Here is a 16,985-nt window from a genome sequence, read left to right on the forward strand (position 1 = left end):
GCCTTCAGTTAAGGTCATGATTTCAGGGTCCTGGGATGGAGCCCCACATCGGGCTCCCTGGTTAGCAGGTTGTCTGCTTCTCTCTCTCCCTGCCACTCCCCCCACTTATGCTCTGTCTCTCTCTCAAATGAATAAAATCTTTAAAAAAATTAAAAAGTAAATATAATAAACATATGATGTCCTTTCTTCCTGTTTGTTTGAACAACATAAGTTAAAATATTCTTCTAATATATTTTCCTCCAATCTTAGGTGAGATGTAATTTTTCTGATGAGTATATAGGCACTGGGGAAATGTTAAAATCTTCACATTAGTTATAATATACTAAAATATCCTTTTTTTTCCTACTCTTACTCTACTTCTCTCCCTTTTTAATCTATTGTATCTGTTTCTATTTTACTTTCCTCTGTAAAGAGGACAAAGGTTCCTTGTTCCTGGTTTGACTCTAATTCAGTTAGGAGGTAGACAGATGAGCTGGGTTTGTAGTAACTTCGCAGTTCTCTCCTGAACCAAAGTGCTCAATCAATTAATATGTAGAAAGTGCCTACTAGGTTAAGCTACTGACTTGCAATGCTGCCCTTTTCCCCTCATTTAAAAGCTAAAATAAGAAACACTAAAACACAACTTTATCTAAAGACTTGTATTCACTTTATTTTTCAACCAATTATAAAATCAGATAAACTACAGTTTTACACATGCAAAAAAAAAAAAGGAATGCTAACACATGTGGATTTTAGTTGCCTTTTTGCACTTAATTTGAATTGTTACTCTTTATTTTTAAATAAAGGTGAGAATCTCAAGGTAAATAAAGGTTTTTAAGCAAAACATTAAATCTGAACCCAAACACTCATTAAGATGATCTTCCCCAAACTCAACATTCAGCTTACCATTCTATTAAAATAAATTAGATTACATTAAATTCACACTGAGCCTGATATTTATAATTTATTTGAAAATATGTTTTAGAGTGCTCGCTTCGGCAGCACATATACTAAAATTGAAAATATGTTTTAGAGTGCCTTTCAGAAATATAGGTTTATTGGAATATTTAAAGGCATCATAACTATTTATTAATAAAGGACAGTATAAAGCTATAGAACAATTGCATTCTACACATTATTACTAGCAAGTATATATTCCACTAGAATACAGGCTATAGAGGACTCCAAAATCCAGAAATGAGGATGTCATTTTTAGAGGTGGGTAAATGGATAAACAGTTCAAATGCATTAGGAAAATGAAGATAATTTAGATAAAGAATGAATTTAGAAGAATGATGATGCTCTACCAGTGACAAAAGTCAAATGTTCCAAATGGAAATTCAGGAAAAATCAAATTATCTGGCAATCTTTTCCCCATCTATCTTCTTATCACAAATTAAGCTTACAAAATAAGACTACATAAAAACAAAACACTGAAAACTTCAGGTCTATTTGTAGTTTCCAGGCTCTGTGGAATAGAGTCCCTTTGATAATGATGTCAGATAAAACTCCTGACCTAATACATTCTACATTAAAGGGATGATATGTGATTTAACATCAGCACCACTGAGACTCTGGTGTTAAGGGATCATTTAATGTTGTTATACTAGAAATGTTAAGGTTTTAGGCAAATCTGGCATGTTTTTCAATGCCCATTCAAAAAGCTTTAAAATTCAGCTAAACGTTGTTGCAATAAAAAAAAAAAAAAAAAAAGCCAACCCATGGGGCACCTGGGTGGCTCAGTTGGTTAAGCTTCTGCCTTTGGCTCAGGTCATAATCTCAGAGTCCTGGGATTGGGCCCCGCATCTGCCATCTACCTCCATGCTCAGTAGGGAGCCTACTTGTCCTCCTCCCTCTGCCCCTTCCTCTGCTCCTGCTCTCTTGTCTCTCTCTTGAAATAAATAAAATCAAGAAAGGAGAGAGAGAAAGAAGGAAGGAAGGAAGGAAGAAGAGAGAGGGAGGAAGGGAGGGAGGAAGGAAGGAGGAGGGAAGGAAGGAAGGAAGGAAGGAAGGGAGAAAGGAAGGGAAGAAGGAAGGGAGGGAGGAAGGAAAAGAAAAAGAAAACCAATCCAGCAGAGGAAATTTGGAGTCCAGAAGACCAAAGAGAATTTTTTAATTTGACAGAACCAAACCTGCAGTATTTCATAGTCATTTTCAAGTCTGACAAGTTAAAAATAAACAACTACTTTGTGCACTAATACTCCTGAAATAAGGAGAAAGATCTTACTGCCAAAGACTGCTACTATCACAACTATCATATATTCCTCATCATCCTTAGTAAAAGAACCCAGGGCAAAGGGTAATTCTGAAACACTGGCAGCTCCCATCACACCTGTATCTTGGAAACCACTGCTGCTGTTTGCAGAATTTAAATATGTATTTCTTTCAAAGAGTTTAAGAAGGTGTGACTTTTGGTGTCTTGCCATATAAGAATGCAAATAAGAAGTCTAAGTAGGAAAAAATGTGTCTCTATTTTGTCTATAATTGAAAGTTGCTATAGACTGAATTGTGTTTCCCCAAATTTTATGTTGAAATCCTACTTCCGCTGCCCTGCGGTGGGGTGGTATCTGGAGAGAGGGCCTTTGGGAAGCAAGGAAGGTTAGATAAAGTCATGAGAGTGGGAGCTTCATGATGGGATTAGTACCCTTGTAAAAGAAAGATCTACCCCTGCATCTGTGCACACAAAAAGTCATGTGAGCAGGCAAAGAGATGACTGCCACCTATAAGCCAAGAGAAGAAGACTCAGAATAAAATGTAACTGTCACCTTGATCTTGAGCTTTCCAGCCTTGAGAACTGTGATAAGTAAATGTCTGTTGTTTAAACCACCCATCTATGATACTTTATTACAGCAGCCCAATTTGACTAATACAGAAGTGTTTTATGGAAACTCAAGACATGCTCTTTACAAAGGAAGAGTGAGAGCTTCTAGTCACCTTCCTCTGGATGCCAGGATGAAATCTGATACTATAAGGACTGGCAGCCAGCTTTGATAATGAGATGACCTTGAAGATACTACAGATGGAGGATAGGAAAGAGAGTACCAGGCCTGAGAAAAATGTGCAACCATTGTATTAGCCTTATTTCTGGAGATCCTACTTCTGGACTTCATTTACATGACAGAAAAATTTACGTGTATCTTGTCTAAACCACTGTTATGTTTTATTTGGTTTTGTTTTTATTTCCCTGTTACATGTTGCAGATCTTAATTATGACTGGTATGAAAGACAAGATCCATGAGGGTACAGAACTGAATACAAATGGAAGCAGGCATAGAAATCTTATACTTTCTCAAACTTGTAAATATTTCTAGACCCTGAGTGCAGAACAGAAACCTGATACCAAAATCCCTGAAGATACTTTATATTTTTCATTTTATTTTACATTATGTTTTTGTCCTTACTGAGTAGAGGCATAATCATTTTCAGTTAATTCTTTTGTAATTTAAAGAGTCTGAGATAAGGAAGAAAATACATAGGTATTACTAGATGTGATATTTCAATTACTTAATTCAATCTATTTGCTTCCAGATTTTATTTTCCAAAGAGGTCAAAATCAGGTAAAAACGAACTTAGAGAGTTCAGAATTTAGTCTAGTAGAGCTAATTTGTATTGTAATGTAAATCATTTGTACCGAAAATAAAGAGGTTAAAAAAAATACAAAGTTTTCTTAGTTTCTGAAACTTGGTATATTTGATTCTGATGAATAAAGTTATATGGAAATATCTTAAATTTTTTAAATATTCTGAAGTGGCATTTTTATTTTTATACTTTAAAAACAATTTCAAATCTACAGAAAAGTCCAAAGGACTGTTCAAATAACGTGTGTTTTTTTTTTCCTGAAGCATTTGAGACTAAGTTGCCAAAATGATACTTTATCACTCTTGTTTACTTTAAGATAGCCTATACACAAGAACAGTCTCTTACATAAACACAAGTGTCAAAACCAGGAAATTTACATGATTCTGTACCAGCTGCTTGTGTTATAAAAGCCATTATTGGGACAACTGGTAAAACCTGAATGGAATCCGGGAATTAAAGAGCACAATACACCAATCTTATATTCAAGTTTACTAATTCTCTTTGAACTATATCTAATATAGTCTTTAATATGAATTTTCAATTTTTACTGAATACAAAATTTTGAAATAACTTGTAAAATTCAGTCATTTTGATCACTGACTTAACTGCTATTCTAAAATATTATACACTTTTTGTTACAGATTTTGGTGGAACGGAAGAGAAAACTAAAACATACATATATAAAGAAATTCTGTCAGCCTAAATCTATTTGTTTTTGGAAGTAAACATTTATATAGCACTTGAAATAATCTTAAATGGAACAATATATAAGACAGATGAAAGGTAAGTTGCTCTATTTGAAGCATGAAAGAACCCTGAACCTACTCTCAGCCTCCCTTCATCCCACCATCATGCATGAGGCATCTCCACAGAGCCCTGGGCTTCTCAGACCAGTGTTTAAGATACACTGAGATAGGGAATACAGTACAGCACAGAAAATATTGACAAGGGGAAAAAATGTTCAAGACACTTTTTCAAAAACTTGAAGAATGATTATAAACTGGGTACAAATGGCCTTCCAAGAGGACAGTTTATACTGGATTCTTCTCTATAGAGAAAGAACTAATCCTCTGAAAACTTATTACTCACATAAAAGGGTTATTGCATGACTTGAGTCAGACTGGTTTTGGGTTCCAGTTTAACAACTCCTTTCTCTATATATTCTTTCTTTTGGTAATCTCATTGAATCTGATGGTTTTAAGTGCCATCAATACACCTTTCACTTCCAAATTTCTATCTGCCCTCTGCCCTGAATTCTAGATTCACATATCTGTCTGCTACTTAAACATCTCCATTTAGATGACTACCAGCAACAGAAATTTCTCTCCAAGATCTATTCACCCAGACCTTTCTCTATGTCAGTCAATGGCAAATCTATCATTTCAGGTGAATGAGCCAAACATCTTAAGAGATGTCCCTAATTCCCTGATTTTTAATAAACCATATATCCAATCTATCAGCATATCCTACTGACCCTCTTCAAAATACATGGAATATCTCTCTCTTCACCTCCCCTGCTCTATACTGGATATGCCTCCAACCTATAAACTCTCAATAACTGGTGGCTGTCTCCAAACTTGACTCTTTGTTCCCTAATGGTCTAATGTCAACAAGGGTAAGCCTTTCAACATTTAAGTTAGGATCATGTTATATCATGTTATATCTTGCCATCTCTTTCAGATGGAAAGCCAGAGTTCTTTTGCAGGTCCTGAAGACTCTGTAGCATCTAGCTCCTATTCCTTCTCTAAAGTACTCTTCACCAGTTTCCATATTGCTCAGCCTGCTCCAACCACGCAGTTGGTCTTGTTGATCCTAGAACTTGCCAGGCATGCACTTGCCTTAGGGCTGTCCATCCCCTAGATATCTATAGACCAAAGGCCTTATCTAAGTCTTGACTCAAACATCATATTTTAATGAGGCCCAATCTGGCCATGTTACTTAAAATTAGAGACAATGCTAACTCTGTCCTGACACTTATTATTGAGCTCCATTTTTTCCATATTATTTATAATCTAGCACATTATAAGTTGGGAACAGGGACTCAGTTTACAGGTTATTGTATTAGAGTGTAGAATAACAATTCCAGACTTAGGGACTTAAACGACAATGACAAGCTAATTATGGAAGAGCCAACTGGCTTGAGGATCCTAAAGTACACATATGTACATGCACACACACATCAGTCAAATAAAGGGAACTAATTGATACACACACTATATAGTTGTATATAGTACACATGGATATATACATACACTCACATATGTTTGTTTACAATCTGCAGTTGTGGTAGGGGATGGTACTGACTCAGTTAAATATAAAGGTTCCCCATTTTTTTCTGGTGTGAAGAGCATTACAAACTAGACTTTTTGGTTCTTCCAGCAACCCTTTTATTTGGAAATTCTTCTCAGAATAATCAAGGACAAGGCAACTTAAGTTTAATACAGTTTACACAGTGGTTCTGTTTCACTTGTTTGTTCACATGTGAATAGTTATCTGCATTTTTACATCTCATACATGTTAGAAATTGTAGTTTCAATTACACTTGATCATATGTATTAAGTGTAAACCTATGGTGTGAGCAGTGACAAAGACAGAGTGCCTAACCACCTCTATTTGAAGTCCCCTAGGACCTGGGTTAATTAATGAGACTCATCCTAAGGTTATACATGATCTATTACTTCCTCTAATTAGAAATAATAATCCTGATCATTATGCTGGTTAGCTGGAAAGAAGTAAGATGAATGTGTGCTTAACTATGATTAATAGTCTTCTTTAAGCAGTGTAGATCTCTTCTGTCACAGACTTATATGCAAACCAGGCTGCAACTCTATGCTTTTTCATGATATACATTTTTTAAAGCTCACAGAAAAATTAATTTTCTGGCACATCTTTTTACCTTTCCTGATAAAGAACAATGATTTTATAATTTTAAAGTTGATCACCACAACAAAATTTATTTATTTTTCTACCCTGCATTAGTTATCCAATAATTGATTCTTTTACCTTTTTTACATTTTCCTCAAAATTGTGTGAACACATATGTATATCGTAGTTTAGTCCATTCTGCTGAGGTGAAATAGATTGTTGCACATGATTATAAACCCAACAGTTAAAATTCAAAAAAATTATGATGATAATAATCATGGTATTTATTTAATGCTGTTTTATAAGGGCTGATGTCTACCCTGTGCTTACTAACAACTTTACCAGATAAATTCATATGCAAAAGAAAGTTATGAAGTTATTATCTCATTTGAGAGATGCAATACATTCACAGAGAAAGGCAGGTGGTCAGAACGAGGTGGTCAGAAAGTTAGCATTTATATACCTGTTAAACTTTTAACCAAGGAGACCGGTTATTATAAGAGTAAAACACATATACTCTGAGCAAAGTGGACCTTATTAAACTTTGGCTTTACAAACTGATTAACTGTGAGGCCCTGGGAATAACTTTGCCTTTGAACATTTTGTAAGTGGTGATAATAATGATGACATTCATCTTATGTTTATTGAGAGAATTAAGAATATTTATCGCATGTGCTTACTGAGAGGATTCATTTACTTAATAGGTATAAAATACTATCATGGTGTCTAGCAATACTGTTTAACAAATTGTACAAGTTTCCCCTTCATGTTGAGAAATGTCTAGCCACGTGTGAAATGCACTTGAATTTTAAAATTAATTTTCTTTTCTGATATCTTCACCACTGGAACTCAAAATGACTAAAGATTTAACCTAATCAGTATTTGCAACTGAAGTATTAAATTTATAAAAAAAAAATTTTTCACTAAAAATTTTACAGGACCACTTACATTTTTTTGCACCCACCCCCCCTTTTTTGGCTCTCAAAGTGGATAGACTTCATATCTGAGTCTCTCAGTGAGACTGGTAAACATACAGAGATGACTACCAAAAGCTGAAAATCCTAATTTGTCCTTTTGATGAATGATTTTCTAAACTTTCTAACCAATGTAATAATTTGATCACTTGGAATTTTTTTATATTTGAATTTAATAATTATTAAAAAGATTCTATTCACCACTTGTTTTATTAGATCAAAAAAATCAGTAATCTGGTTATCAATATTTAAGCAATTATTATTAACTTTTCAATGAGATAGTCAAAATAATGAGGAAACATGCATTTAGGCAACTACTGTGTGCTCCAAACTCAGCTTCCAAATTAAGGGATAGAAAACACATAATCCATCATCTCATAGATAAAATAATAAATAAAAATAAAAAATATAAGGTTATGTATATTGACGACAGGTATGTGACAAAATATATTTTTGTTTGGTAAGTGGTTGGTAAATTTCCCTAGGGAACATGAAACTTGAGGCATATTGAGAAAGAAAGGAAATGAAAATTAGAAGAGAGAAATGTATAGGTAAAAAAGCAAAAAAAAAAAAAAAAGAACTCACAATTTCATTGATGCAGCCAAGTTCATGGATTATTTTTATGTTGGAGTGAGGAAGAGAGGCAAATAAATACAATACATACAATCTATAGAATGTCTTAAAATGCAGACTGAAAGAAATCCTACTCCTAATATCCAAGATCCTAGGGGTATTAAAGGTTTTTAAAGTACTAAAAACATGACTTTGAGCTACCTGTGTTTCGTTAAACTAGAAATATATACGGGCTTTCAACTTTGATTTTAAAGTTTAGAAGATATGGATAAATCATAATAAATCCTTTATTTCTTTATTTACATAGGAACAAAACTATCCACACACTTGAAATTCATTTTATTTTTCCCTTGACACTTTTGCCACCAAAATGACTCTTCCAAATATACAAACAATATATATGAAGTAAACTTGTAAATAAATAATATGTATGCATATGAAAATGTGTGTATTTAGTGATATTTGCAAAATCTTCAGATTGACAAAAGATCTCTTACAAACGAGTTCAAATGCAGATAACATCAGAAGTGACTGATATAACTGGAGTGTCACTCTGTCAATCAAATATAAAACTGACATCCTGATAAATTAATAAAGATCCTTCCGAAGTCCTCTGCTCAGCTAATCTGCATATTAAATAAATGTGTTGCTAGCTGGACATATGTGTATAAGAGCATAGCAATTACCAGTGTGAAAGCTACTCAAATTTGGATTTAAAAAGTCATACCTGTAGGCCTTGCCCGTCCACCGTCACAGAGTTGGCTCTTTGCATTTTGTTCTTATCTGTCACTTTGTTTGATTGCTGGGAACCACCTTTTTCCTTCTTCACCGTTGCTTGTCTTTCCTAGAAGGAGATATCTTTTATAAGAATGTTGTTTTACTAAAAAGGGCAACACAAAGAAAACCTTTGTGGCTACAAACTTGGGCCCACGTTCATTATTTGGATTTCCTAGTGAATACTAAGAATGCTGTTGCTTTCAAATGGCTTAGTCCCCGTGATAGATGCATAATAAAAATACCAGTTAAAGAGACTCTAAAAAAGAAAACCAGATGGCATTCCCCTATGTTCCCAATGAGGACTATTCATCCGAAGTTCTCAAGGACCACTAAAGCGAATTATTATCATAAGGAATGATAGAAATAAATAATATGAAGTTATAAAAGATGTTACTGAGCACTAAAGTAATGCTTATAAATACAGGTAATATAAAAAGTGAATACATGATGAACTTATAAGGGGCTACTTATATCCAGGATGGCATAAAATTTAAAACACACATTCCATCCCAGGTAATTCCTTTGTTCACCACAGTGGAAATATTTCTTGTACTTGTCTGCCTCCTCGTTCTATTTTCTCGTCCTCTCACTCTCTCTTTGACCCAACGCAAAAGCTTTTTTCACCATTAATCCACCAAATCTGCTCTTCTTAAAATCATCAATGACCTTCTCATTGTCACATCTATTGGTCGGCCTTCATCTTTTCCACTTTTTTTTTTAATTAAATTTTTTATTTATTTTCAGCGTAACAGTATCTTTTCCACTTTTTGGCAGCATTTGACAGAAGGCTGACTGACCTCTTCCTCCCTCTTGAACACTTGCCTCACTGGGCTTCTGAAAACATCTTTCTCTCACATTTAGCTCTCTTGTTACTTCCCTAACTGCTTCCTCAGAGGCTCTTCCATTTTCTTCCTCCAGATTTATAGTCCATAACATTTAACCTCTTCCTTGAACATTTCATCTCCACTCCCTATACTCACTCCCCAGATGGCTTCTTTAAATCCCAAGGCTCTGATTTTCAACTTCAACTTCAACTTTCAACTTCATGAAGACTTCTAACGCTCTAGTCCCTGTTCAGATTCTCCCTAGAACTTTAACTCATGCATACAAACGCCCTCTCTATCTTTCCACATTGGTCCTAAAATATCCCCCCCCTTTTTTTTTAATTTCCTGCCTACCCTCCTTGACAACAAATCCCAACCTGGATGATGACTCACTACTTCCATCATTACATACTTTAGGTCTATTTTCTTCTTTGCCTGGATTATTGTAGCCATCCGCTAATGGGTCAATCAGCCTCCATCTTTGTCTCCCTACAGTAGGTTCTCTACACAACAGCCACGCTCGTCCTATTTCACTCCACTCCAGCTACCCCCACCTTCTCATTACTCCTTGATCACCAGCATGCTCTTAATTCAGAGTTTTTGCAATCGCTCTTCACTCTGCTGGGAAGTTCTTTTCAGTGTATTTGTTGGGCCCACTCCCCACTTCAGATTTCCATTCAAATGTCAGGTACGCTTCTCTATTCCTTTTAGCCTATTCCTTTTCCTTTTCCTATTCTCTATTTCTTTTAGCCTCCTTTTATAGAAACATAAAAATATATTTGTATATATAATTATATATAAGCATATATAATTATATGTACATAATTATATATACTTATATCCACTTATATATGGATAAAATTTATTACAACCTGAATTTTTAAAATTTTTAAAAATTTAATTAGTTTAATGCTGTTAAATTAAATTAAATTAGTTTAATTCTTTAAAGAGAATTTAGAGAGAAAGAGGGTTTTTTTGCTTCACTGTTGTACATCAGATCCTAAATCAGTGCCTGATAAATGAATGGAGAAATAAATGAATTAACACTGCAAAATTTTAAGTGCCTGAAATTGAGAGGAAATCATGGGTCATGTTTAGGCTTGGTATGAAAAGCTCTGATTTGGGGTGCCTGGGTGGCTCAGTGGGTTAAGCCTCTGCCTTCAGCTCAGGTCATGATCTCAGGGTCCTGAGATTGAGCCCCACATCAGGCTCTCTGCTCAGGAGGGAGCCTGCTTCCCTTCCTCTCTCTCTCTGTCTGCCTCTCCGCCTACTTGTGATCTCTGTCTGTCAAATAAATTAAAAATCTTAAAAAAAAAAAAAAAAAAAAAAGCAAAGGGGTTTTGTTTTGTTCTGTTTTGTTTTTTAAGTGGAGTCCATGCCTAGTGTGGAGCCCAACACCAGGCCTGAACTCACACCCTGAGATATCAGGCGTCGGCCGCTTCACTAACTGAGCCACTCAGGTGCCACAAAATAAAGCTCTTTTTAACTATATTAGGACCAGATGGATCAGAAAACTTCTCAGACCAAAATAGATGCTAATCAATATAGAGCATTTACCTTGCAATTTCATGGTGTAAAATCACTGAATATATTTTTGTGTGGCTAAAAATGGATGGTGTAATAGGATTCCTGAAATTCACATTCTTTGGAAAACGATATACTTTCATAGAAGTATAATTTCTGGCAAAAATATTGATTTTTTAAAAGATAGATCATTCTTCCTAAACTTGCAAATTATAATTTTGTGCATGGAGAGTTAAGAGTATAATGCATAGAAGGAGTGGATTATAGGATGAGGTTTGGAGTCAGAAAGCTTGAGCTGAATCCTGCCTCTGCTACTTAAATATTATGTAATGTTAGAGAACCTAACTCTTATTTGAAATGGAGTTAGCAATACATATTTCTCACAGTTCTGTAAGGTTTAAGAGAAAACACATAAATTCCTAACATTGTTCCTATATTAGAATATGTGCTCAATAAATGAAAGTTATTATGAATAATAAAGTGTGGCTCTCCCATTAGGGTGCTCATTAGTAGTACAATTATGCAAAGTGTTTATTATATTTCAAGTGTATATATATGAAAAATTACACTTAGTTACACTTAAGTATATGTTTAAATAAGTAGGACTCAATGTTTACGACTAAAATCCATGGCTTGTATTAAGAGTTCAAAAATGTAATACTGGTGGAAAGTAAGGGAATAATTTCTTTCTGGATTCTTGCATGCAGGTATATAGACATGGTAACAATACTCTGTAAAAATCTACAGTGCAGAAGATATACATTATCTTATGTACCTTATAGTTTATCACACCTTATATACCTTGTAGTCTGCCACATAATCCAACAATTGTTATTTCCAATTGAATTCCTAAAATGTTTAGTTTGTAAGAATTAACTATAATTTAAGTTGGTTGGTCACACTGGAACTAGGTATTTGTGACCAAACTATTTATAGATGTAGTGCTGGAAGTTTAAGACATGTTATGTGTGTGTCTGTAAAAAGAGCTACTAAATCATCTACGAACATGATTTTATTCCTAGCTATGCTCACAGCGAGGGGAATTTCTTTCCCGGTAAGAATCTCCAACTAGCAGAAAGCAGTTGATTAAGGAGCTTCAGGTCTCTTCAGGGAGTCACCTTTCTGAGTAAATTGGAGTCGATGAAACAAATGCTTTATAAGAAGCTTTATAAAATATAAAAACAAAATTTTAAATCCTAAATTGAATGTTCAACTAAGGTATTATTTTAGAAGTCTAAAATTATAAGAAAGAGGTATATAACAAGCTAACAGAAAAATCCTGTCTATCCTGAAGTTGTCAAAAAGCTTCACAAAGAGCTTACCACCTGATTTTGAATCATTATTAGGGATAAATGTTACCTATTAGGGATAAACTGTTACCAGAGAGCAGTGCTTACCACCTCACCTTCCACTTTTTTTTTTTTTTAATGTGTTTGGGCTCTAAACCTCAAAATAAATACGTGAATTTTATTATATAATTTAGATAATATTAAAATAATAAGTGTTTGTTTAAACACACACACACCCCAAGAAAACCAAGTGGTTTCTTTGCGGGGGCGGGGGGGGGATATGCTTACTGGGTGAAATTTGTGGAATTAATCAAGGCTGAAAATTTTAAACAGGAGAAAATCATAAGCATTTAATTTTTCCCAGAGTTTTCTTTTTATTACACTCATTTGTTTTATTTTTATTTCCAAATTGTATAGAAGTCTCCCTGAGCTATTCACTATACTTTATTTAAGCAGCATAAGCTCACAGTAGGATAGTTGGATACTTTTTCCTTTTTCCACTGAGAAAATCTTTACTTCTTTCATATTTTATGTGAGGAACAGGAAGGGGGAAGCAATTGTACCTTTGAAAGATCTGCTGTCCACAAAAATTTCACTAGCCTGTTTTGGGGGTTAATTAACTCTGAATAGTAGAGTTCTATTATGATATTTAAGAGACTTATCCCAGGGTTGAAATTATTGAAAAGTTTCAGGAAGAGATCACCAACCTGATTTTACATTGTTATTAAGGATAAAATTGCTCTCTGGTAACAGGGGGCAGTGTTTGCCACTTCACTTTCTGCTTTTTTTTTTTCTTTTTTAAGTTTTTGGGCTCTAAACCACAAAATAAACTTACATTATAATTAAAGCAAATTTTGTTCTGCTAGAAAAAATTGTCCCAGATATAAAAAGAGTTGGAAAATTATTGCTTTAATCAATAGAAATTATTCAAACACTGAAAAGACCTACTCTGACCACAAAAAAGAATATAGAAAATATAACTATGAAATATAAAATATAGTTATTGATATTTCAGCATTTTCAAATATCAAGCATTTGTGTTTGCTATGTAGACATTTTAAATATAGAATTTAATGTTTTGTGATCCTTAGACTCTATAAGTAGCACAACAGATCTTAACTAGAGAACACATTGTAATAGAATTCCAAAAGAATAATCACCATAATTAACAAAGAAGAAAAGCCAAAAAGACCATTCATAGAAAACAGGAAGATGAAATAAATGACATAAAAAGACCTCACTTTAAATATGTGCTCTAAAAAAAATTTTTTTTTAAAATATCATGCTGATTCTCAGATGTGGAGTATTTGTACATTGCTGAAAACTGCTTTCACAAAAGGGATGTTTACCACAATATTTCAGCCTGCTGTTATCGATCACTCAGAAACTACAAGCAGCAAGTGATGATTACCTCAAGTACAGGGTTTTCTTCTTTTTGTCCAATCTCAGCATGAGAGACAGGCAGCAGCCAAGCACCTTGATTGGTACAAAGTCACAAAAGCGTGGGGAGGAGGGAGCTCTCCCGCCACCACATCCTTCCCATGAGGCCTGGAACTCGCTTTACTGCTACAGCCCCACATGCCTGAACAGAAACTTAGCCCTTTCTGCCACTAGAGCGAAGCTGCAAGAATTTCCCCAAAACTCTAGAATCTGAACCCAAGGTAACACTTGGGTATTCTCAATATAAAATCCCTCACCGAAGTGTACGTGTCACCAAATTCATTGGTGCTTACAAGGGTTATAGGCTCTAAGAAAACAAGGCTCACGGCTACAAAGCTGTCCTTTTAATTATTGTGGCCTTATTGTGAAATTGGAGTAGTTTTCTGCCAAGAGAAACTAATTCCTTTGGAAAAATAGCAAAGACTCTAAGTCTATAGGAATCTTTGGAAGTTGTAGCAAAATTTATTATTGCTGTGTAGCAAAGTAGTCTTGATTTTTAAAAAATAGTAATTCATGGTTTTAAACATAAATATAATAATTGATATAAAGATTTTTCACTTCTTTTTTTAAATTAGTTAATTAAGTGCTTACTAAAAACAAAAACTACTTTGGGCAAAGTCTTAAGTATGGGCTTGGATGCCAAATCCCAGCTTTGTCTCTTACTTGCTATGCAAACTTCGGCAAGTTATTTACTATCTTTAAGCCGCCACTTAATTCATCTATAACATGAGGAGATTTGTGTGACGATAAATTGAGAAAATACAGATAAAGGTATTGGCATAAAATAGGCACTCATTAAATTGCAGTGATTTTTAAAATATAAAAAAGATACATTGTTATATGTTATCATTAAGTTATCTCGTATATGCTGCTTAAGACCGCAGGAGTTAAAGGTGGGTGTTTAAAAGAAGTTCATTTACTTTGTAGCACTTTATGTGCCCACTGGATCACCATAACTGGGGATAAGTGGTGTAATGATCCAGGTGGGGTATTGTGGGGCCGATGGGAGGCAAAAAATTAGACAGAATGACAGCTAGTCTCAAGTACCCAGAAGTACTACTCATCAACTACACCTGGAGGTACAATTTGCAACTTGATCCTCAAGTCCTGGTTTTCACACATCACACATATTGTGAATATTTTCTCTTGGGGTAATTTCATACCCGGTATAAACCACTTACAAGATTTCTGTTCTAGAAATCCTGATTGGAAGAATTGAAATTTAGGAATGAGAAGGCCCTTGTCAAAAATCTTTTACTGTGGGCTACTTACCGGTGCTATGGTAGTGACTTTATAAATATGTGTTTTCATACATACCTCAGAGGATGGTGAAAAGTCTAAGTTAATATAAATCAATATATCTTGCCAGAAAAAAAAATCAGTGTAGGAAGACTTCTAATTACTTTGCAGAAGAAATATTTTTTAAACAAATGTATTTTTTTAAACATATGTATTATGAAAACTATAATTTTGGTTTATTTATTCTACCTATATGATAGAGATTATACAGTTGAATATGGGAGACCTACGGAGATTAACAAGTCTAAAAAGAAACCTTTAAATCCCAAATACAGTGCCTATATTCACTTGATGGGCTATGATCAGGGCAAAAATAAACTCAAATCCCTGAATATACAAAGTTTATTATCTTACACTTAAAAAATTAAACTAAGTGATACACTTTCCAAGTACCTTTGTTGCTTAAGTGTGCAATTCAACACTTTCATTTTTATAATGACTATGATAATAGTGGTATCAATGGACTTGAAGCATATAAAATAGTTTAATATTTCTCTTAGATTAGAAGCATTATTTTTCAAGCATATCTCCAGTATATTTTTAAGTATATCTCTGATTACAAAATGAACTTTTAAAAAAGTTTCATGAGGCAGTCTACACTGATTCAAAAACTTTTTAGGGGGCAGGGGAGAGAGGCTAATACATTTTTTTGCAATCCTATGTTTTCCTCTAAATAAATTCATGGTCTTATATAGTATTCATATATTATAAATAATACCTTTCCTAAGCAAGTGGATTCAAATTTTAATCTTAAATTACTTAAATTTAAATTATTTAAATTTAAATTTAAATAAAGATTAAATTATTTAATCTTAAAGTTCAATTTTAAGAGAAATAATACCATTTGAACATATCCTTTAAAGATAAAAACAATCGAATAGGACAGGGTCACTGGAAAATGTGGAGGCTTCACTTTGTTAATGCAAAGGTAAAGCTAACACATTACTGAAAATAAATGGTGTGGCAATGCCCACATTTATTTTCAAAATAAAAGTCATTTATTCTGTCACTATATTTTCTTCCAATGACTTTCTATATAATGTCATATGCTAAGTGATAAATGCAGATGTACTCTTTTTAAAGTGACAGACGTTTCAAAGTGAACAAGAGTTTCTCAACCTACTATCACTGAAAACTGTATTTTAATGGTACAGAGGGTTGAACTGTTTGGGTTTTCTGTAAGGTATTTACATTTTAACTTGATAAATAGGAATGATGTTATCCTTATATGCAGGGCAAAACTCTTTGCAAAGTAACTTTCATTTTCCTCTGTACACTGTTTTACATAACTTTTGCTTTCCTAATGTTTGTCACATAAGTAGACTGGAACAGTTTCAAGTCTATCCCATTACGAAAATATCAAGGTCCCCAATTCCAAATACTATCATATGAGGCAAAATAAGCTATACAAACTGGTATTAGTACATCACTGATATAGCCACAAATGTTCTTTCTAACATGAGATGTATAATAACCTACAATTCCAAGTGTGAAATATTTTTTGCTTTTTTTTTTTTTTTTTTTTGCTTACGCACCTCAGGGACTGAAACTCCTGAAGTGGGCAGATTCTGTTGAAAAAGAGAAGTTCATATTAAAGCTGAAAAAAACAAAAGTCAAACTGAAAACAAAGGCCAATGAAGGTTCTTATATCACTATGCTCCTGTGAAATAAGTGGATAAATATAAAACGCATTTCCTTGTCATGTTTGTTCTGCTTAATTTCATTAAATACATGAAGAAATATCTTTTCACAAAGTAAGGAATACTCCAAAACAGAGTAGGTTAGATTGTGAGTTACTTATCCAAAATGCAATTTCATCACCCAAAGCAGACTGATCAACATCCTGGGCCAGCTTCACAGAC

General features: G+C 33.9%; 1 protein-coding gene across 1 annotated transcript in view; it reads right to left on the minus strand.

Annotated features, from left to right (window-relative positions):
- Positions 1-16,985, minus strand: part of LOC308352454 (diacylglycerol kinase beta) — a gene marked incomplete at both ends in the record, with an annotated part of 141,171 nt that overhangs the window by 39,260 nt on the left and 84,926 nt on the right. Inside the window, 2 exons of the mRNA XM_080818721.1 lie at positions 8,698-8,814; positions 16,659-16,691. Coding sequence (XP_080674847.1) covers positions 8,698-8,814; positions 16,659-16,691 — 150 coding nt within the window. The remainder of the gene's footprint in view (positions 1-8,697; positions 8,815-16,658; positions 16,692-16,985) is intronic.

This window comes from Martes martes, assembly GCF_963455335.1.
Source record: "Martes martes genome assembly, chromosome: 11".
Classification (NCBI taxonomy): Eukaryota; Metazoa; Chordata; class Mammalia; order Carnivora; family Mustelidae; genus Martes; species Martes martes.